The 20,246-nt window shown below is 52.8% G+C and overlaps 3 protein-coding genes across 4 annotated transcripts in view; 2 read left to right on the top strand and 1 right to left on the bottom strand.

Annotated features, from left to right (window-relative positions):
* Positions 1-1,120: 1,120 nt before the first annotated feature.
* CHMP7 (charged multivesicular body protein 7) lies at positions 1,121-9,311 on the top strand. 2 transcript variants are annotated; one of them, XR_008210763.1, is made up of 11 exons: positions 1,121-1,481; positions 3,003-3,177; positions 4,106-4,291; positions 4,928-5,061; positions 5,480-5,528; positions 5,837-5,956; positions 6,227-6,325; positions 7,082-7,142; positions 7,332-7,505; positions 7,646-8,394; positions 8,785-9,311. XR_008210763.1 is itself a non-coding variant. In XM_052701958.1 (10 exons), exons 1-10 carry the CDS (start codon positions 1,192-1,194, stop codon positions 7,708-7,710), a joined length of 1,353 nt encoding a protein of 450 aa, XP_052557918.1. In that variant the 5' UTR covers positions 1,121-1,191; the 3' UTR covers positions 7,711-9,311. The 2 variants fall into 2 exon arrangements, 1 of the variants encoding a protein (XP_052557918.1); XM_052701958.1 differs by having other exon boundaries at positions 7,646-9,311.
* A 3,219-nt stretch (positions 9,312-12,530) lies between these two features.
* Positions 12,531-20,145, top strand: R3HCC1 (R3H domain and coiled-coil containing 1). The gene is made up of 8 exons (XM_052701957.1): positions 12,531-12,613; positions 12,862-12,996; positions 13,660-13,797; positions 14,522-15,647; positions 16,027-16,199; positions 17,298-17,368; positions 18,125-18,220; positions 19,918-20,145. The coding sequence occupies exons 2-8, from the start codon at positions 12,902-12,904 to the stop codon at positions 20,064-20,066; spliced, it is 1,848 nt and encodes a 615-aa protein (XP_052557917.1). The 5' UTR covers positions 12,531-12,613; positions 12,862-12,901; the 3' UTR covers positions 20,067-20,145.
* Positions 14,228-20,246, bottom strand: part of LOXL2 (lysyl oxidase like 2) — a 41,214-nt gene continuing 35,195 nt past the window's right edge. The window contains exon 15 of the transcript XR_008210762.1: positions 14,228-14,398. The gene's annotated coding sequence lies outside the window, so the exon portion shown is untranslated. The remainder of the gene's footprint in view (positions 14,399-20,246) is intronic.

Raw genomic sequence — 20,246 nt, 5'->3', positions numbered from 1 at the left:
CACCCACAGCCATAAACCTTAAAGGAGAACTGCACGCAAGATGCAGGGATTCAGTGCAAAGAGTGCAGTTCCAAGGAGCCCTGCAGCAGCAGGACGGCTCCCGGAGCCTTCTGCTGAAATGCAGAGCTGTCCTTTTCTCTGCAGGGCAAGAAACAGCACATATGGAGGGTGCAGAGATATAGAAATAGCAAAACCTTGGCAGCTCTGCTTGAGGAACAGCCTTTGCCTCCCCTTTTTTCTCAGTCTGAAAACGTCACTCTCCCCAGGAAGAAACCCCTGGCAGCGATGGCACGCTGGTATTCACAGTCACCGTGCACAGAAAAGACCTCCAGACCCCAAATCCAACCCCAACCCATCCTCACTGACCGTGTGCCACATCCCGCGGTTCCACCACAGCCCCGGAGGCAGCGCCCCCCCCCCCCGGCCGCCCGTGCTGAAGCATTAACCCTCTTTACGAGATTTTTTTTCCCTAAATATCCAATGTCAGCCTCTCCTTCCCCCCCTGCAGGTCATTTCTCCTCGTCCTATCGCTATTTTTTGGGATCCCTGGGCCCTACACGACCCACCCAGACTCGGAACCATAAGGAGGGTCGACCTTAAAGCGTTCTGAGGGCCACGGAAAGTATTTTTGGAGAATGCGAGATGATCTGCTATGCACAGAACAGCGAGAACTGCCAGCGCTGGGGGCCACGCTCAGCACACACCGTGCGCTGTTTATACGGCATTTATGCGGTGTTTTTCGGCGGACGGAGGGGCTCGCTGATCCAACCCTGAGAGGTTTTCGGGGTTTCCACGTGCGCAGCACGGTGCTCTCACACCGCCAGCCCTGCTGCAAGGCACTGCCGTGCCACCCACACGCTGCTCGCTCAGAGCAGCCCCTCAGAGCTGTGACCGGCAGCCCAGAGCACGCTGCGAGCCCCACACCCCCGAAGTTCCATGCAGCCACGTGGAGGAGAACGATGAACTCCCACTCATTCTCCCCTCCACCGCCCCACTGCCCAAAATGGCGGCCGCGCTTACAGCGCATGCGTAGGGCCGTACCACGACGGGCGGTGTGGGGGGAGGCGGCGTGGAGCGGCCCACACAAAGGACAGCGGTGGGGGGAGCAGCGCGCATGCGCTTTGCGCGTCCCTGGCAGCCAGGCGGGTTCCGGCCGGGCGGAGGCCGCGGCGAAGCCGGGGGCTCGCGTAGATGTGCAGCCCGGGGAGGGCGCCCCCTGGGCCGGCCCCGGCGGGGGACCTGCCGCCCGAGTGGGAGACGGACGACGAGCGTATGGCTTTTCTGTTCTCGGCTTTTAAGCAGAGCCGCGAAGTGAACAGCACCGAGTGGGACAGCAAGATGGCCTTCTGGGTCGGGCTGGTGCTGGGCTGGGGCCGCCGCCGCGGTGCGGTTCGTACCTGTCTGCGAGAGCTGCAGAACGGCTTCGAGCGGCGGGGCAGCGTGCCGCTGGGCCTCGGCACCGTGCTGCGGGAGCTGCTCAGGTAGCGGGGGCTGCGGGCTGGGCCTGAGGGCCGGGCGGTGGACAGCAGCCTGGATCGGGGGGGGGGGGGACACGATGGTAGTGCGGGGCTGTGGGGCCGGGGGTGCGGTGGGATGGGCTGAGGGGCTGCGAGGCGATGGGGCTGGGGATGGGGATGAGAACTCAGGAGTGAAGCAGTCACTGGGGAGATCCTGTGCCTGGAATTACCTCCCTGTGTCCGATTATTGAGCTGGGGAGAGTGGCAGGGGTCTGTGTAAGGGAGGGGATGCAGCTGGGGAGCTCTGTGCGATGGGGGCTTGAGGCATGGAACAGGTTGGCCAAGAAGGCTGTGGATGCCCCATCCCTGGAGGCATTCATGGCCAGGCTGGATGTGGCTCTGGGCAGCCTGGGCTGCTGGTTGGCGGCTCTGCATATAGCAGGGGGTTGGAACTGGATGAGCATCGTGCTCCTTTGCAACCCAGCTCGTTCTGTGATTCTGTGGGCAAGTGCAGCCAGGAGCCCTAAGTGGGGTGCACAGACAGAGAGGGGCTTGGGGTGATATACATGGCTAAGGGGCTGCTTCTGGAGGGTAGGAGGGGGCTGTGCCTGGAATTGGGGGCCCACCCCACAGTGGGGCTTTATGGGGGGCCCTTGTTGTGTGAGTGGGCTGTGATATGGGGAGCTTTGTGTGTGCAGAGCTGTGTTGTGCCAGGCAGCGAGAGGGGCTTGAGAGAATGTCAGCTGTATCCATGGCAGGGGGAGTGCATTGAGGTGCTGGAGAAGCAGTGGGTGCAGGGGGACCTAAGGGTGCTGCCCCTGGAGGGGGGGGTGGTTGTGCCCTCGAGTGCTGATCAAGCACAGGGGTTATGTAGGAGCATGAAGAGATTTTGCGCCATGCAAAGTAGGGGAGAGCACAGAAAGGTCAATGTGGGGCTGCGTAGGAGGGAGCTCTGTACGAAGTAAAGCAGCACAGCCAGGAGCTTGGGGTTTCCCAAAGGATGTGCACTGGGGCTGGCAGGAGCTGTGGGAGGGCAGTACCAAGGGAAGCGCTGCACTGGGAGGACCTGTAGGTGCAGGAAGGAGCTGGGTGTTAAGTGGGGTTACATTCTGTCAGATGGTTGCTGTGATGAGAGGCTCTGATGGTGTGTGGGGTTGTGTGGGCACGTGGGGATGTTTTGCATGCATTGTGCTTGCAATGAAGTGTTTTGTCTTGTGAAGCTAGCCTGAGTCTGATAGCCTGAAATGATTCAAGGACAGCAGTGCTTAGCTGAATCCAAGTGCAATGTAACATTTCTCAGATACTGAGAGTTCCTTTCTTTTTTTGTTGTTGCAATTTAATGCACAAATGAAGCAGACGTGAAATTTGCAACTGAGCTTCCTCATCAGTTTCTCCGTTCAGTGCCTCACTGGTTTCAAGTAACAAAGCACAGAAACTGTGAGCCTGGAAGAAGCTGTTTTGTTTTGTTTTCTGTGCTGGCACCCATCCTTGCTGCTGGTGGAAGAGCTGACTGTATTCGTTTCTGCATGCATGGCTTTTCTCTAGACGTGGCAAGATGCAGAGGGAGTCGGACTTCATGGCCAGTGTGGACAGCAGTTGGATCTCTTGGGGTGTGGGAGTCTTCATCCTGAAGCCTCTGAAGTGGACGCTCTCAAGTGTGCTGGGTGACAGCAAAGTACCAGAGGAGGAGGAAGTTCTGATTTATGTGGAGCTACTTCAGGTAAGCGCTGCTGAGAGCCTTCAGAAAAATACAAGAGCAGTTTTAGGTGCTAGCAAGGAAGGTTTGGGGTTGAAAAAGGACCGCCTTCAGGCTTTCCTGTACACCTGAGGAGTACAGAAACAGATCTGTGGATGTTCCTCTAAGCTGATGTGTTGACTTCTTGCTAACATCTAAGAAATGAGAGGGCAGGCTTGCTGCCTTACCCAGGAAGACAAGAAGTCTGCTGTGAGACCTCTGTACATCTCAGGTTTGAGTTGGTGCGAGTGTGGTATACAAGAGGAATTTACAGTCTGAATTGAAGAGTGCTGTGCTGGCAGTCAGGATCCTGGGATCCTTTCTGTTGGTGGCTGTTAAAACGAGCACCAGATTTACTGCTGCTGTGTGCAGATGGCCTCTGGATGACTGGGGCTAGAAGAAATGCAAGAGCTCTGTGGGTGTGTGCCTTTATTTGTAGTTGATCTGATAGCACACCGTGCCTTTCCTCAGCGGTGGGCACTGCACACTCCTTTCAGTGTGGAAGAGGAAACTTCAAAAGGTGTCTGGAACATCACGTGCCTCGATGCAGAGCTCAGGAGTCGATGGGAGGAGTTGTTTCTGTAGTTCCTCTCTTTGAATGGGGAAAGCTTTTCCCTTGTTTACGCAGGAAAATGACTCAGTGAGTTCAGCTCGTTGCCTGGATTGAAGAAAAGTTCATTTGGGGTTTAAACTCCTGGGGAGAGGAAATGTAGAAGCGCCCACCTTGCTGCTTGGATTGCAGCAGCAGTATAGTTGTTTTCAGGTGTTGTTTCTGCCTCGTTCTGCAGGTCAGCCTGACCCAAGCTGGGCCTGACTTTGTACCTTTGGTGTGTGAGAGGAAGTGGGTGCAGCTTGGCATCGTGAGCTGAAAAATAGCTGAGAGGAAACTGACCGCTGTCCTGTGTCCTTCCAGGAGAAAGCAGAGGAAGTTTATCGCCTGTACCAGAACTCTGTGCTTTCATCTCACCCCGTCGTTGCCCTCTCTGAGCTGCGTTCCCTCTGCGCTGGTGTTTGTCCAGATGAAAGAACGTTCTACTTGCTGCTGCTCCAGCTGCAAAAGGAAAAGAAAGTCACAATCCTGGAACAGAATGGAGAGAAGGTACAGGGTCAAGGTGACTGCTGTGGGGAGGTGTAACCCTGTCTTATGTTTTATCTGGCTGGAAGGGACTTTGTTGGCCAAAGCTGTGCGTTCTGTGCTTGAGGAAAGCGATTCTATGCGTTCCAACAGCACAGCCTGATAACAGATGAGATTCAGTTTTGTGTGCTGCCATCCAACATCTGGAGCATCACCCACGTTGCTTACAGACTGGCAGATATTGCAGCTGGCAGCTCTTCCAGCTACCCAAACTGAAGTGGGTTCGTGCTGCTGGAACGGGGGTTTCTCTGCTCATGCCAAGGCCCCCCTGTTTGTCAGCAGCACTGAGCAGGCTCTGCTCTCCCTGCTGGCAGTGCTGGGCACTGTGGCTCTGTACTGAAGAACCTAGAAGCATGATGCTGCCCCACGCTGTTCGAAGTACTGGGACAGCTTTATGTGATCAGGGTGCTCATTAAGGCAGGATTCCATCTAATTTAATATCAAATTATACTGGCATGGCTCCTCAACTCTGTTACAAGACTCAAAGAAAACCACGGGTGTAAAAGCATCTTTTCTTTCTGTTAGAATGAAAATATTTCCAGTGCAGGCGCAAATGGTGGAGATGAGTGAATCGAGTGTGTGCTGCTGCTTTTCCTTTAGATAGTGAAGTTTGCCAGAGGACTTCATGCCAAAGTCTCTCCAATGAATGACGTGGACATCGGAGTCTATCAGCTGATGCAGAGCGAGCAGCTGCTGTCACAGAAGGTGGAGTCCCTTTCCCAGGAAGCAGAGAAGTAATTTGGGGATGGGTGGTGGGAAGAACTTCCGTGTGATGCAGAACTCTGTACCTCTGTTAGGTAGTTAAGAGCAAAGCTGCCTTGTTCTTTCCCAGAAAAGTACACTTAATATCTTCAGTAATGCTGTAGGGCAGGCTTTCTAGTCTTGTTTCTTGCCCCTATGAAAACTGTATGCAGTGAGTGGATGTCAGAAGCTTTGCAATGATCTGAAATACTTCCAAGGGTTACTTGTGAAAAGCAGGAATGGCTTGAGGGCTGCTGAATCTGAAATTCCTGGGTACTTGGTCGCTTGCTGTGTGTCAGAGCAAGGTGGTGAAGGTGGCTGCAATTCTAAAGTTTGTTTCTAAGAAAGAAACACAAACTACTGCTGCTTGCAAAGGACTAATCTCTCTTTTTTCTTATTGCATCTGTACAGATGTAAAGAAGATGCCCGGAATGCTTGTAGAGCTGGGAAAAAGCAACTGGTAAGTGATGGTCTGTTTAGGAGCAGTAGGACAGGTGAAATGCCTCGGGGCTGGTTGGTTACTACAGCTACTGACCAGGTTTGGTGTGGTAAGGTTTATCTCACGAGTGTGAAGAGTGTCTCTGTTGTCAGAGGTCTCCTTAAGGTGAAGGCATGGCTTTGTCAGACCTGGTGACGTGGTGAAGAGAATGGGAACATGTAGCTCCTAAAACCAGCAGCTTTGTGTGCCTTGTTGTGCAGGGGGGATTCTGTTCCCTTTGAGCTCTGCCTGGTCGGTGAGCCAGGTCTGTTTGTGTCCCATGTCTGCAGGCTCTGAGATGTCTGAAGTCCAAACGAAGGACAGAAAGGCGCATTGAGGAGCTTCATTCCAAGCTGGATGCAGTGCAGGGGATCTTGGATCGGATCTACGCTTCCCAGACCGACCAGATGGTAGCTGTTCTTCCTGACTTCTCAGCCCCACTCTTTCCTTTTGTGTTGCTTTACCTGTTCCTCTGCCTTCAAGCCAGCTGGTGAAGCTTTATGCTCTGCTCGAGGAAGCAGCAGCTCTGATATCAGAGCATTGCTTTGAGAGAAATGCTTCTGGCTCTTATTTTGTGTGCTCACTTCTCTATGAGTGCCCTGCTTGAGCAGTGAGCATCGAGAGGTGCTGACAGTGTTTGCTTTTAGTTGACATCGTGCTTCTGTTTCTTTTTCTTCCAGGTGTTTAATGCCTATCAGGCTGGTGTGGGTGCTTTGAAGCTCTCTATGAAGGATGTTACTGTGGAGAAGGCAGAGAACCTGGTAGATCAGATACAGGAGGTACTGAAATAGGAGCACGTATAAATAAGCACTTAATGCACAATAAGCACATTTGCCCAGCAGATTTGAAGCATCTGCTGTTGCTTGGTTTCTGCCTTGTGTGTCATCAGAACAAATGGAGTTATTCCTGGTCTTCTCAGACCAGCAAGCAGAGGTATTCCAATAACTGTCTGTGTCTGGTTTTATGTAATTGCATTTGTTGCTGGCCACACCAAACCTCACTTTGGCTCTTCAGTTAGCAGCGTTGTGCAAGCATGCAGCTCTCAGAAAATGTTTCTCTCCTGGAAATGAGAAGAGTGTATTCTGAATTAATGGCAGCAAAGGGAGCAATCAGCATGAGCTGATGGAGAAAACAGGGGAGGATTGTTTCTTCAGCTCCACGTGCTTAAGTGTAGTGACTTCAGCTGCTGAGCTGGAAGGCTGTTAAAATCTCCTGAACTGTTTTCCTGCCCCTTCCTTTGTCAGCATGAGCCTCGATGGAAGCTTGTTGCTTATGTGAAAGAGCGACAGCTGGAGGGATGCCTTCCCTTCTCAGGTTTATTTCCCCTTGCAGCACTTACTCAATTGTCTTCCACATAACTGTTCAGCAGTAACAACAGTAAGGCATGTTGGACTTGTGGAAGCAGCAGCTAGTGCAAAAGAGGCCCACTGCTGGTTTATTTATTAGTTGCTGTTTCTACTTTTGGCGTAGCTGGATTACAGTGAGACAAGAGTGACTTCAATTTCATACAAACTTTTTCTTTTGTTACTCCCTAGCTTTGTGATACTCAAGATGAAGTAGCCCAGACTCTGGCTGGAGCAGGGGTCAATGGTTTGGGTAAGTTCTGGGGCTCTCAGCTTCTGCTTGTGTCCTTGCCACTGCTGTTAGAGGGAGCTGTGGCTCACCAGGAGTTCCCTATTACTCACAATGAAGTGGTGGTGGGGAGAAATAACAACTCCATTAAACTTCAATCCATCCGTGAAGGTGATACTGAATTAGAAGCTGAATGTTTTCTTTCATTGGCAGAGATGGACTCGGAAGATCTGGAGAAGGAGCTGGACAGCCTCCTCCAGGACTCTGCGAAGGAGCCCGTCCACCTGCACCCCGTGCCCCCAGAGGAGCCGATTTCTGGATTTGTAGGAGCCATTTTGGATGCTGAGCTTGAAGCTGAGTTGGAAAAGCTCTCTGTTTGTGACGAAGGTATGGGTGCCAGCAGGCCGTGCTAATTGCCATGGCTGGGATCAGTTACAGGGTTAGGATTTTCCTTGCTGTTGTGTTTTATTATCCGATCCTTCGTCCCGGTGGAAACTGATGGCGTTGTGTTGCAATTTCCTTTATAGATCTGGCACAAGATGCTCCATCGGCTTCCTCTGAACCCCAAACAGCTCTGGGACTGGATCTCTAAAGACCCGACCGCATCCTGTTGCTGCAGTTTGACAAGTTGTCTTCAGGCTCTTTATTTATTGACTAAAACTTTGGGACGGGGGGGCCCTGGTCCCCTCTTCTTCATGAAATCCCTTTGCTAAGCAACAGGATCTCCTGCCGTGACAATCCACTCTGGAACTGGCCCCAGCTGGTGTTTGTCATCTCTGTGCCAACATCTGCACTGGTCTGAATTTGACTTGCTGTCATCTCCAGTCACCTGTGACATCCAGGAACGCAGTTCACTCCTCTGCCCAGTGGAGATAAACTCTCTCTGTCCATAACAGTGCTTGTTGTTGATTTCTTTTGGTTTTCTTTTCCTTTGCTGTGGCTCACGTTGAGAACCTGAGTTGCAGCAGCATTGCAGTTGCTCAACGTTTGGCTGTGTGGTTGTTTAGAACACTTGGCACGTAGGTACTGCCCTTGACATAAGTTACTGCAACGAGCTTCAGCTTCACCACCTGTCTGTAGTTCCGTCCCTCCCCTCTGTGTGCTGCACGGCTGTGGACAACTAGACACTGTAACAATTGTAGGAGGTGTTGCTGCCGCGCTAGAGGGCAGCAATTGCAAGCACAAGACAAAAAAATTCCTCTTTCTGTAATGACACTAAGGCCTTAAAAGGGAGACCTGCAAAATATGTGAAGTTGAGGGAGTTGCTGGTGCTGAGGTCAGTGACGAAGCCTTGCAGTCGCTGCGATGCGACTTCCTGCTTTCTCTTACTTGAAATCTGTGCTGTCTGCTGCCTTTGCATCTTCCTTGTTGGCAAGGCGGCAGCAGGGCGACCTGCTTCCAGCTCTCCTGTGGAATGATTTGGGGTGGGAGGGGAGAAGCTGCATCATTTTCTCGTTTGGAGTTTCGTGTAACAGTTTTAACGGCTTGTGGTCTTGGTGTCGCAATTCCACAAGATGATGGGTTACCAGAAAGCCCCAAAATAAAACCCTGTGTTTCTATTGCAAAAAAAACAAACAAACAAAACCAAGCACGGTATGTGAAGATGGTTTTGGAGGCTGGGAAGTGAAATCATTGCTTTATTTTATTTTATTTTAATTTTTTGCAGGTCACTTTTTTATGCTATGTATGCACTTGGAAAAGCAGAAAGCCTGGTACTGCACCCCAATAAATGAATTCCTTCAGGAGGAGAAGAGAAGGAGCGTGGGCTTCCTGCATGCCCTGCACAGGGCAGGGCAGCCCGGAGCTCTGTTGAGCTGCAGTCCTCTCTGCACCTCTCCCTGACTCGGAATGTATTTGCTATCATCACTGTCTGTTTCTCAGCTCTCTCCTGGCCCTGAGTTGCAGAGCTTGAGCCACGCGCTCGGCTGAGCAGCGCCCTGGGCCTGCAGTTGCTGTGCTGCTGCCGAAGCAGCTTCAGCCCCAGAGTGCTGGGAGAGAAAAGCTGGGCAGCATCAGGTGCTGCTTTGGCTTTGGTGTCCTTGTCGCTCCTGAGCGCTGCAGGCCCTGCACTCAGCCAGCAGTGCGCCCAGGCTGCACCTGAAATGCATTCTCTGTATTCCTTTCTTTTGTAAGCCAAGGGGAGGAAAAAAACCACTGTTTTCTGCCTACATGTAATAAAGGGGAGAGGAAGAACCAGGGTCCCTTGTGCTTCTGTTTCGCTTTGCAGCTCGTGGCCAGGTTAGGACAGTTCTGGCTGTCCTGTGACTGCCGAGGTTCCTGTGCCAGACGATGCCTTCCACCCGATGTCTCAAAGCAGTTCCTATTGTCTGACAAGCAGCAAGTCGGTGGATTTTGTTTTTGCCTCAAGGCAATGACTGAATGGAGCACCAACCGTATCAGCACTGCCCAAACCAGCCCTCCTTCCTGCTCAGTGAACCAAGCTTTGAATTCACCAAGTCAAGCGTGTTTCCTGCAGCCAGAGGTCAGAGCTGAGCAGGCTGCTGATCTCTAGAGTGTGTTTTTGCAGGGGGGTGAAGGAAGAAAGGAGCCTCTTACTCCTGTGTTCACTCTGTGTTGGCTGTAGCATCTCTGGAAGTTTCTAAATGACACGAGTAGTGCTTGTGCTCCTCCTGTAGGAACTTAATGGGGAACAAAGCATAGAATGACTGCTGGAGGAGCAAAGTCTCCTGTAAGGCATCAGAGAGAGCTGGGGAAGACTAAACGCCCAAGCAGCTGCTGCTTCATTTAAGTGGCTTGTTTTCTTCCTTTGATGCAAAGAGGGGAATGTGATGGAGATGCTGGGTGAGAAAATGAAATACAAGAAACAAAAGCTGGATCGCCACCGAACCGCAATCTTACCGCACTCGAGTGCTGCATCCAGCAATACCTCACTTGATTCCCAGAAAAAATGGCAGCTCTGAAGTGAGGAAACGTAGCAGCTGTGCAGTGTGTAATGCAGCAGCAGGAGACTGAAATTTGTGCTTTGCTTTCCTACAGCACAAGAGCTGTCAGCCCTTCCTCCGCGAGGTGTGTGGCGGTGGAGGTGATGTTCTGGGCCCCACCACAGCTTCCCCTTGCTGACCCAGTTCTGAACATCTCTTTCGGTGCAAGGATCAGGTCCAGGTGTTTCTAAGCTCCTAAGAGGGGGGGCTTCCTCAGACCGTGGGTTTCCTGGGACGCCTTCAGGCCGTGGGACCTGAGCACGGGGTGAGCGCTCAGTGCCAACCTCGGGTGCATTAAATGCTGCAGGGCAGATCACCACTATCACTGCTCCCTTTAAGGCTAACAGAAGCATCCCACATCTTAGTCATCTCTGTGTCCAGTACAGGGAATAGGAATAAATCACTCTGGGAAGCACGCACACATGCATCCTTGCATGGCATAATGCGTCTCCAGAGAGCACACCGCTGTCATAGAACCCTTAGAGTTAGAAGGGACCTCTGAAGGCCATCTAATCCAACTGCACTGAGACACCACAGCTCCATCGGGGCCTCATCCAGCCCTGTCCCGTGGTGTCGGGGCAGTTGGATGGGATCTTTCCCTCCGGTGCAGCCCTGGGAAGAAGGAAAGGAGCAGCGTTACCGCCGCGCGCCGCCGCTTGGTGCCATCTAGCTGCTGTCCCTGGCATAGGCACGAGCCCAGTGAAACTTATTAAAGGCTTAATTAGCTGTTTAATTAAACAAATCCTCACGAAATAAACAGCGGAACGTGGAGCAGCTTCTTTCAGCTGTCACGGAGTGAGTGCACTGTTTGGTTTTGGAGTGAGCTGCTGCTCTGTGGGAACAAGAACGATGCTCTCGTTTCCATTTGATCTTGGGCAGCTGGGATCGTGCAGAGCCTGAGTCACTGGCTCAGCTTAATTAAATCGCTGCATAGCTGAGCTGATGCTCTATAGATTGGCTGCTGCTTTCTTCTGAAGTGTGTCTGGCAAAGGCAGAGGTCACAGAAATGCTACCGGTGTGGTAAGAGCGTTATGCTGAGCTGCCTGCTGGCTGTGTTACTTCAATCCGCAAGGGCTTTCGCTGCCCTTCTGTGGCTCAGCCAGTTTCCAGCACTTCTCTAAAGCAGGTCCCTGTTTACGCAGCTGCTCCAACTTGGGATGTTGTGTGATTCTACAAAACACCAACTGTGCAGCACTCGTGGCCAGGCAGCTCAGGACAGGAGGCAGCAGCTGCTTTAGGGTCGCACATCTGAGCCACGACCGCGTCTCTCTTATTCAGAGATCAAACCAACAGATTCTTGCAGGCTGCGTTTCCATCCTGATTTGCACTGAAGAGCTTTCAGTCCCACTCGAATGCTCGGTTGCTTGCTGCTTCTCTTCGTTCCCCTACAGCTTCACTGGGAGCCTCCTCCTCCCATCCCAAATCCTCCTCCTTCTGCCCCCAGGATAACAGAGCCCCAATGCTCTGAGAGCCATTCTGTGCTGCTGGAGGTGTTGTGGGATCCCACTGGGATCTCATTACACCTCCAGTTATACCAAGAGAGGCACCCAGGTCCCTTTGGGCTCAAAAGCTGCTCCCCCAGCGTGGACACCTTTCAACCAGGGGAAAAGGAGCAGAGCTTCCACCTTTCCAAACCAGCTGCAAAGGGTGCTTAAAGGCAAGAAAGGATGCTCTGAGACCAAGAAAAGGGCTGTCCTGCTCTGTGCAATCACAAAACAGCGTGGGGCAGGGGCTGTTTGTTGCCCCCAAATTGGTTTTATTTAATATAGATATCTATTTTTTTCTGTGTTTAAGTGAATGCACGGAGCACAGAAGGGGCTGAGTGGTGCAGGCTGCGTGATTCTGCCTTGGCATCCGACGTCAGCTGCTCCTCTCATTGGGCAGAGGCTCCAGGTGGGGGATACGAAGGTCTGGGGGGGCTCAAAGGAGCCTGGAAGGATCTCTTAAGAAATCACAGCCAATCTAAGAGATAATTGTGAGCAACGGGAGCTCCGGGCAGTGCCAACCATGCGCTGCATAGAGCAAGCCAAGCTGCCACGGCATGGATCTCCTCTGCTCCTACAGGTGGAACCAGGGCCACGGTGAGCGCCTGCGGGGCTGCCTGGCTCGAAACTCAGGCTGCGGGATTTCCCCGAGGAAAAGATGTCCAAAAAGCCCCAGCGAGAGGAAACGCGCGCGACGTGGGAAATCACCGCGATTCGTGGGGTGTCGCGGCAAATCGCCGCCGTTCGTTTGGATCCTATCGCAAATCGCTGCGATTCGCTTATGGGGGGGGGGGGGGGGGGGGGGGGGGGGGGGGGGGGAAGGAAAGAAAGAAGAGTCGAATTGGCGCAAAGGACCCCCGGGCGGTGCAACCCCTCCCCCCGCCCACGTGCACGGCTGCGCGTCCCCGCGGTTTCCGCACACGTGGCCGCCGCTTCCTGCGGGGCGAAGGGGAGGACGGGGGGGGGGGGGTCGGGGGGAAGAGGGGGGGCGGTGCCCGTCGGAAGGGGCCGGGACGGGAGCGGGCGCTGCGGAGGGGGCGGCTGTGGGGAGAGATCGGAGGGGCCGGAGGTATTTGGGGGGGTGACGGGTTATAGGGGCGCGCATAACCTCGCCTCACCCCATAGGGGTGACGGGCTGCAGCCGCAGGCTTGGGTGCGCAGAGCGCTGGGGAGCGGAGCGGGGTGCAGCGGCTTGCACGTGGCGTGGAGCTGCAGCGGGGTTTGCAGAGGCCTCAGGTGCACGGGGTTGGGCTTTGCAGGGGCGCAGGTTTGCAGGGGATGCGTGCGGCCGTCCTCAATGTCCCCGTCCCTCCCCAGGCCCCCCCCTCCACCCGGTGCCACCCTGGCTCTGCGCCCTATGGACGGCGTTTTTCTCTCTCCCAACGAAGATGAGTTCGTGGGGAGGATCGCGGAGGAGCTGGAGCAATTCATGCTGCAGGGGCAGCACCACAGGTAGGGGCACCAAAATGTCAGGACTCTGCTCTGCATCGGCCCTATGGGGTTTGCATGGCACTGCTGGGAGCCTTGGCAGCTTTTCCAGCCCGGCTGTGGAATTGGGCGCCGTGCTGCCATGCTCCCATCCTCCCTGGCCGTGCGTTTGCTGCGTTGTTTTGCTTTGTCCAGACTTTGAGTTGGATCTCTTTCCTGATCTCTGACAGCCCTGCGATGGCCCAAAATAGGGGGTGGGGGTTCAGCTGGGATGGGATTGCTTTGGTCAGAGATCCCATCAGCTGACAGTGACCTTCAGCATTTGTTTGATTGCTTCTTTTGAACGTTTGCCAGAGGTGGCACCGAGGCAGCTGTGGAATGGAATAAACCATAACAGAAAACCCATCCGAGTGCCATGCATCCAGCACAGGGTTGATTCAACCATTCATGTTTTAACTGCTGGCTGCTGCAGTGCATTCAGACTGGAAGAAGAAGTTACAGCTTCTTGGGATGAGGGCAGAAATGAGAGTCCTGGCTGTGGGCAGGACGCATGTGCATGGAGAAGACCTTTGGGCTCCTTAAGACCAGAAAGGCTTTAAGGCACAGATCTAAAGCCCTACACCTGGAGTGACTTGGGGATTAAGAGCCGATAAAGACTTTCTCCTTTTCCATCCTCTGCCTTCGCAGGGTGCTCCTGTTCCCCCCTCTGTCCAGCCGCCTCCGCTACTTGATCCACAGGACTGTGGAGAACGTGGATTTGCTGAGCAGCTTTTCTGTTGGGGAAGGATGGAGGAGGAGGACGGTCATCTGCCACTCAGCCGTGAGGTTTGTGATGCTCTGTGGGGCTCTGGGGTTGTTGTTCCACCTTGGAAGCACGGCCTCTGTTATTCATAGCATTAAGGGAGCAGGGAGCATGGAATGGCTGAGATTGGAAGGGACCTCAAGGATCACGAAGCTCCAACCCCACTGTAGGCAGGGCCACCAACCTCCACATTTCATAGCATCCCAGGCCGCACAGGGCCCCGTCCAACCTGGCCTTGAACACCTCCAGGGATGGACGGGGCATCACAGCCTCTCTGGGCAGCTGTTCCAGCACCTCACCGCTCTCATAGTAAAGAACTTGTTAGAATTAAGAATAGCAATACTTACAGCCCTGAGGAGCTCTAGAAATGATGGGACGCAGCATCACTAATGATGGAAAAAAATAATTTCTGCGTAACCTTATATTTTGTGTAAGGACAGAGATGAGCTGAGGGAATAATTGTGTCCTTTGGTTGGGTAAGTTGCCACGTGGGGCTTTTCTACTCCTTATTCTGAATGGGGAAGGTTGGAATGTTAATGTATCACAGAGTAGGCTGTAGGTGTCCTAATAGGAGACCAGAACACAGAAGATCCCAGCAGAATTCAGGCATGAACTCGTGTTGACCTATTAAACATAATGAAAAACAAAGCCTCAGTGCTTTGGCCGGCACACAGCTCCTGCATTTCCCTCTCTGTTCTGCACACGCCGTGCTTCTCCTGCTCACACCTCGCTGTTTTCTGCCCCCAGGATTCCCAGTGAGACCAGTGAGCAAAACCCAGCCGCCTCCGCACCGCGACCGTCCCGACCCACACAGCCATGGGGCCGTGGGGCACGGGGGGCCCGGCTGAGGCATGGCGGGGATGGGCATGGGGACACATCCCGAACCTGTGTGGGGTCAGGCAGGATCAGGAGGCCGCCCCGGAGGAAGCCTGATAAAGTCCTGTATGTCCCCAAGGCGATGCGTAAGAAGGCGGAATGGGGGGAACAGGAGGCGGGCGCCGATGGGGCGCGAGAAAGGGAGATCTGCCCCAAAGCTGCACTTGAGGGGGAGGCTGAAGGCAGCCCCGAACCCAACGCTGCCATCAGTGGAGTCTGTTTGGTGCTTGATGAGCAGCACGAGGCTGGGGAGGAGTCGGGAAAAAGCAATGATGGCACAAATGGCCACCGTCCTCCACGCTGCACCGATGTCCCCTTCTTAGAGAGCAGCAGCAGTTCCTCCGGGCAGCACAGTCAGGATAAGGACTGTTCAGATGCCCTCTCTTCTATACCCAATGAAAACCCAGCTGAGCCAGAAGAGCAGAGCAAGAGCTGTGACAACGCCATTGGACCAGAAGGCAGCGAGACTCCGTGCCAAGACCAAAAGAGCCACGATAATGACGTTCTGGGGTCCAGCAAGAGCTCCCACCTATTGGGGGAGCACTGCTCTGATGCCATGTTGGTGCTGGAGAACCAGGAGAGGAGCTGTGCCATGAGCCTGGAGGGCAGTGGGAACGTCTCACTGCAAGGCGAGGATGTGGTAAGGCCAGAGTTGGAGCTGGGCGAGGGTCCCTCTGCACCAGAAGGTGAAGATCAGGAGAACTTCAGCAGTGCCCAAGAAGAGCCCACCCAACACCAGACCCCATTGGAAGCACGTGGTGAGGCCGTGCTTGTGTCAGAGCCCATCGGTGGGGCTGGTCCATTGGGTCCCAGTGAGCAGGAGGAGCACAGGGTGGACGAGCCCATGGTCAAGGATGAAGCCAAGGAGCCCGTGGGCTTGGCTGATGCTTTACAGCGTGAGCTGCGGTTGTCCAAAGGGGACCAAGAGGAGAATGTGGCCACCCAGAGCCGGGAGCTCGCCTTCGAGGATGACTGCACTGCAGAGCTCCTGCAGGAGGTAATGCGTGCCGTGGGTGCTGCCTTTGGGTTACTTTGGGGTTAAGAGGGCGTTCAGGGGTTGTCCTCAAAGGGAGACATCGGTGCCAGGCTCTGCGGTTGGCTGCTCACCCTCTTGCACCCTCCGTGGGTTGGAGGGACCGAGGTGGGACCCTGCAGGGTGGCTGTTGGCCACGAAGTCCCATCTGGTGGGCGCCCAGTGTGAGCTCTCAGTCCGTGCAGCGTGTTGCCCGTATTTGGGTGTTGCATTGGGTCAGGATGCTCAGCGCTGGGAGCACCTGATAGGAACGTTGTCCTGGTGGTTCCACCACCGTCCTCTTGGTCTTTAAGTCTTTGCTGTGATGGTAACTCATTTTTTTTTCTTCCTGTACCGTTCCCAGATCGTGGGTCATCTCACCGTGAAGGACATCAGCGTCGAGAGGATCACGGTGGATTATTCCAGCTATGGTGACACGCAGGTCCACGAGGGGGATTTTGGGCACATAACCGAAATCTACGACTTCTCCCCATCACTGAAAACGGAGCACCTGATGGAAGTGTTCTCAGATTTCCAGTGAGTGCCTTTTTGAGAGGCATGAAACGAGCAGTATTCAGAGCTGAGTGCATCACAGGGTGTGATGATGCTGTGCTGGATTTTACCCTCACCCCCGTGCTCTGACTCCTTATGCTCTGTGCTTTGAAGGATATTTTCCTGCAGTTTGTGACTAGAAGTGTTCTTTGAGTCTCTCTTCTGCACAGTGCTGCCTACTTGCAGAGTTATTTGTGCTGCTTTGGCTTCATTGGGAGCTTCTACCTGCTCCATAGGAGCCTCTTTGCTCTCAGGTCCCAATGCCTGTGTTGGGATTGCACGCTTACCTAAATGCTTGCAGAAAGAAAATAAAGAGTCCAATCCTGCTGCATGAGATAAGATGTATTATGTAAACACGGGGAGCAGGCAGCACTGTGCAGGAGGGGTGACATTGGATTAGCAGTGGGGTCAGAGCAAGGTTCTGCCCCATGGGGCGGTCAGCAGGCTCGTACAGCTCTCCATGGGGGTTGGATTCATTGGCAGCTCATCCCCTGTGCTGAAAAGCACTGTTTGCATTCTAAATGAGCTGCTGTCTGTTGTCCGTGTTTCCTCTTCTCCGTGTTCCCTTCCCTCTGCTGTGAGAGTGGAACTGAGCTGCAAATTGACAGATCTAATTTGAGTGCCCGATCGTGGTTTTTATTTCCCCTGCTGCAGGGAAAAATCTTTGATCTCCTCACTCCCCAGCTCGCATTTTCCACTGACACTTTATTAAATAGATTTCTGCTTTGGTCTCTTCATCCAAAGCTTTGCAAACCACTCCGCAGACGAGTTCTGCTTTTCATTGCAAGTGGCTGAGCACTCAGGTGGTGCTTATAGGGCACCGTGTGCATGGCAGTATTGCAAGACAGCCCATGAAATAGAGGCTGCTTGTTGGCCAAGAGCTTCTTTAGGGGAAGAAGAGTCCTTGGGGGAATCACAGACTGGGACTGGATGTAGTTCTGATCCTTTCCCCTCTTTGTGAAATGGGCGCAGTGCTCGGATGGCAACACCGAATGCCTGGAAACTCAACATGGCTGTGGGCTTCACACGCGTGGCTTTTTCTTCCTATTAACCAAAACTCTTGTATTGTTTTCTTCATTGTAGTGAGAGTGGCTTCAAAATCCAGTGGGTGGACGACACGCACGCCCTGGGGATCTTCTCCAGCCTGTCTGCAGGTGGGGAGCTGTGGGGCTCCTGGGCACGAGTTCTGCTTCCTCACACCTTGCTTCTTTGCACATCAAACTTGAGTATCTGTAAGGCGTGTAGCGTGGGAGCTCTGCTTTGCAAGATGAACAGGTTTTTAATTGGCTTGGGTAATTACCGGGGTACCTGTTGTATGGTGAGCTACGCATTGCACAGAATGGTTTTGTCATTTCAGTTTTTATCTGGTGGAGTGGCTTGAGTTTGGGAGGACCTGTCAAGGCCATCAGGTCCGACTCCCCTGCAATGAACAGGGGCACCTACAGCTCCAAGTGCTCAGAGCCCCATCCAGCCTGACCTCCAGGGACAGGGCGCCCACCGTGCATCTGGGCAACCCATGGCAGTGCTCTACAGAATAGATCATTAGGGTCATAAATGACCTCTAAGATCACCGAGTCAACTGTCAGCCCCTCCCCACCGTGCCCATAGAATCGTTAAGATTGGAAAAGGCTTCCCCCATCCTCACGTGCAACCACCGACCCGTCGCCATGCGCAGCCTGAGCGCCCGCACTCTGCTCTTGGGATTTGCTCCTTAGTTATCAGTGTGGTCCTTAGAATTCATGTTTCCTCCTGCCCAAGGAACGGCTGATGTAAGGTGGAGGGGAGCCCTGGGGTGAGTCGGCCTTGGCAGCCCGTGGGTTGTGCAGCGCTGTGGTGCCACGGGCTGGGTTCTGTGTGATGAAAGCTGCCACCATTCCCCTGCTGCTGACTTTGTGCTCTGTTCTTTGAAGCATCTCAAGCCCTGGGGCGGCGCTACCCTTCACTGAAGATCCGACCGCTGATCCATGCCACGAGGCAGTCTAAAATTAAGGCACTTCAACGACCAAGTAAGACGATAAACATGTGTATGTGTATCTATACTACCATTTCTTTAGTTGCCTGTTCTGTGTCCTGGGTGGTCAGTCTCACGGCGACACTTTAATGGGGAACTACTTATTGATACCAGCATTCCTTTTCTAACAGCTTTGTTGGCTGTGGCAGGGCAGTATTTGCCCCCAGCCTGTTACCTCACATCTTCCAATGCCAGTAATGCTGCTTGTTGCTCTGACAGCCAAAATAGCTGCAAATGGGGGCGCAGGTGAACGTGAATACGTCAAAACATTTGCCCAAAAAGCTCTGCCCTACTCTGCACAGTTAAAGAGAAACCCCAGAGCAGTTGTTTTGTGGTTGGCATAATTTTATTCAGTATCAGTGAAGAGGAAATGGTTAAGCTCAGCCATTAACATTGGTTTATTTAGGTGATTGCCTTTTAAAATCATACTGTAATCAGGTACACTTGCCACTGTAAAGAAATGCCATGAATCTTGTAGCAGAGAGGCTGACGAAGGCACAGCTGCAGTCACTGCACTAAACAGATGTCAGCATGAATGATTCCAAGGGACACTGTCACAGTTAGAAGTTCCTGAGCTCGATTAAATGTGAAAGAAGTGGTTTGCTTTCACACTTCTCACCTGTTGTCATTCAAATTCTCCATCTGTACCCTGCTGGCAGGAGTGGGATCAGCTTATAAGCTCCAGCCGCATACAAACCCTGCACTCACTTCAAGTGCCATTTATTCCAAATGCAGGTTTGGATCTCAATTAGCTGACAGTGTCTCTTTCTTTTTTTTCTTTTTTTTTTTAATTATTATTTTTAACAGCTTTTTAAAAGAAAGGTTGGCAGTTCCACGGTCCAAGCTGTGATGCTCTGAGCCTGCCCCCCCTTTTCCCTTAAGCTGCTGCTAGGCTGCCTTTAGGAATAACACTTCTGAAAAAGCAAGCAAAAGCCCTCTTGGCTAACTGGATAATAATTTGCAAACAGTTGCTGATAAACGATCAGATAGCAGCCAAATCCAGGTTAGTTTGGACTTGGTAAGGTTCTGGTGCATTGCTTTATTGAGGATGAAACTGCAGCAAGCCAGATGTGTGCTAGGAACTGGAGCTCACTGCTCCCTCCTGGCCAGTTTTTTCCTAAAGCATCCGATAGATTTAACAGATTAAAAAAAAAAAAGGACAAAACCAGGCGTTTTTCCCTTGGTGCTTTTTGAGGCTGGAGGCTGTTGGTTTTGGTGAGCTGATGCTGAGATGAAATCTCTCTCTGTGTGGCCCCGTGGGTTGGACTGTGCCTTCGCTTTGTTCTCAGAGAAGGGAATGGAGCTGCAGTGTTCCTGAAAGCCTGAAATGGGGAACATTGCACAGCCACAGAACCTTAAACACACATTAGGGTTGGAAATGACCTCCATCCCCATAGAATCATTGAGGTTGGAAGAGACCATCAGGTCCAACCATCATGGACCACTAGAGGACCAGAGCTGCTTCATGTCCAAATGTCGTCACTGTTGCACAAAAGCTGTTGTACAAAATCTGAAGGAAAGCCTTTCCAAAAGAACAACAACTTGCTCTGTAGGGTGGGATGGTTTGCTCATAGCAATGCTCATCCCAAAGGAACTCAGAAAATAGACACCTGCTCTTGTGTCCTGCACGTAAGCCATAAGACTGCTCCTGAGTAACCTCCAGCTTCACCATTTTTACCTTTTTTCACCCAGAACTCCTTCAGCTTGCCAAAGAGAGACCCCAGACTGACACGGTGGTGGCAAGAAGGTTGGTGACCCGAGCCCTGGGGCTGAAGCACCAGCAGCAGTGCAGCTCCGGCTCCGAAGGGCTCCTGCCAGAAGGTTTGGACCAGGAGGAGTGAACCATCTCCACTCAAAACAAAACAACAACCATGTGTAGATGAGCCTGGCTGTGATATTAAACTGCATGCAGAACAGTGAGTTGCCATGGGGATGTTCTCTTTGCTTTCTGAGTTGAGAAGGGGAAAAGTTGAATGAGATGTCGAGCTCCAGAGCCCTGCAGATTGCTCTTTGTGCTGGAG

Source organism: Tympanuchus pallidicinctus, unplaced genomic scaffold (assembly GCF_026119805.1).
Source record: "Tympanuchus pallidicinctus isolate F22 unplaced genomic scaffold, pur_lepc_1.0 scaffold42, whole genome shotgun sequence".
Taxonomy (NCBI): Eukaryota; Metazoa; Chordata; class Aves; order Galliformes; family Phasianidae; genus Tympanuchus; species Tympanuchus pallidicinctus.
The sequence above is the reverse complement of the archived record's forward strand: the minus strand, read 5'-3'. Positions and strand labels throughout refer to the sequence as shown.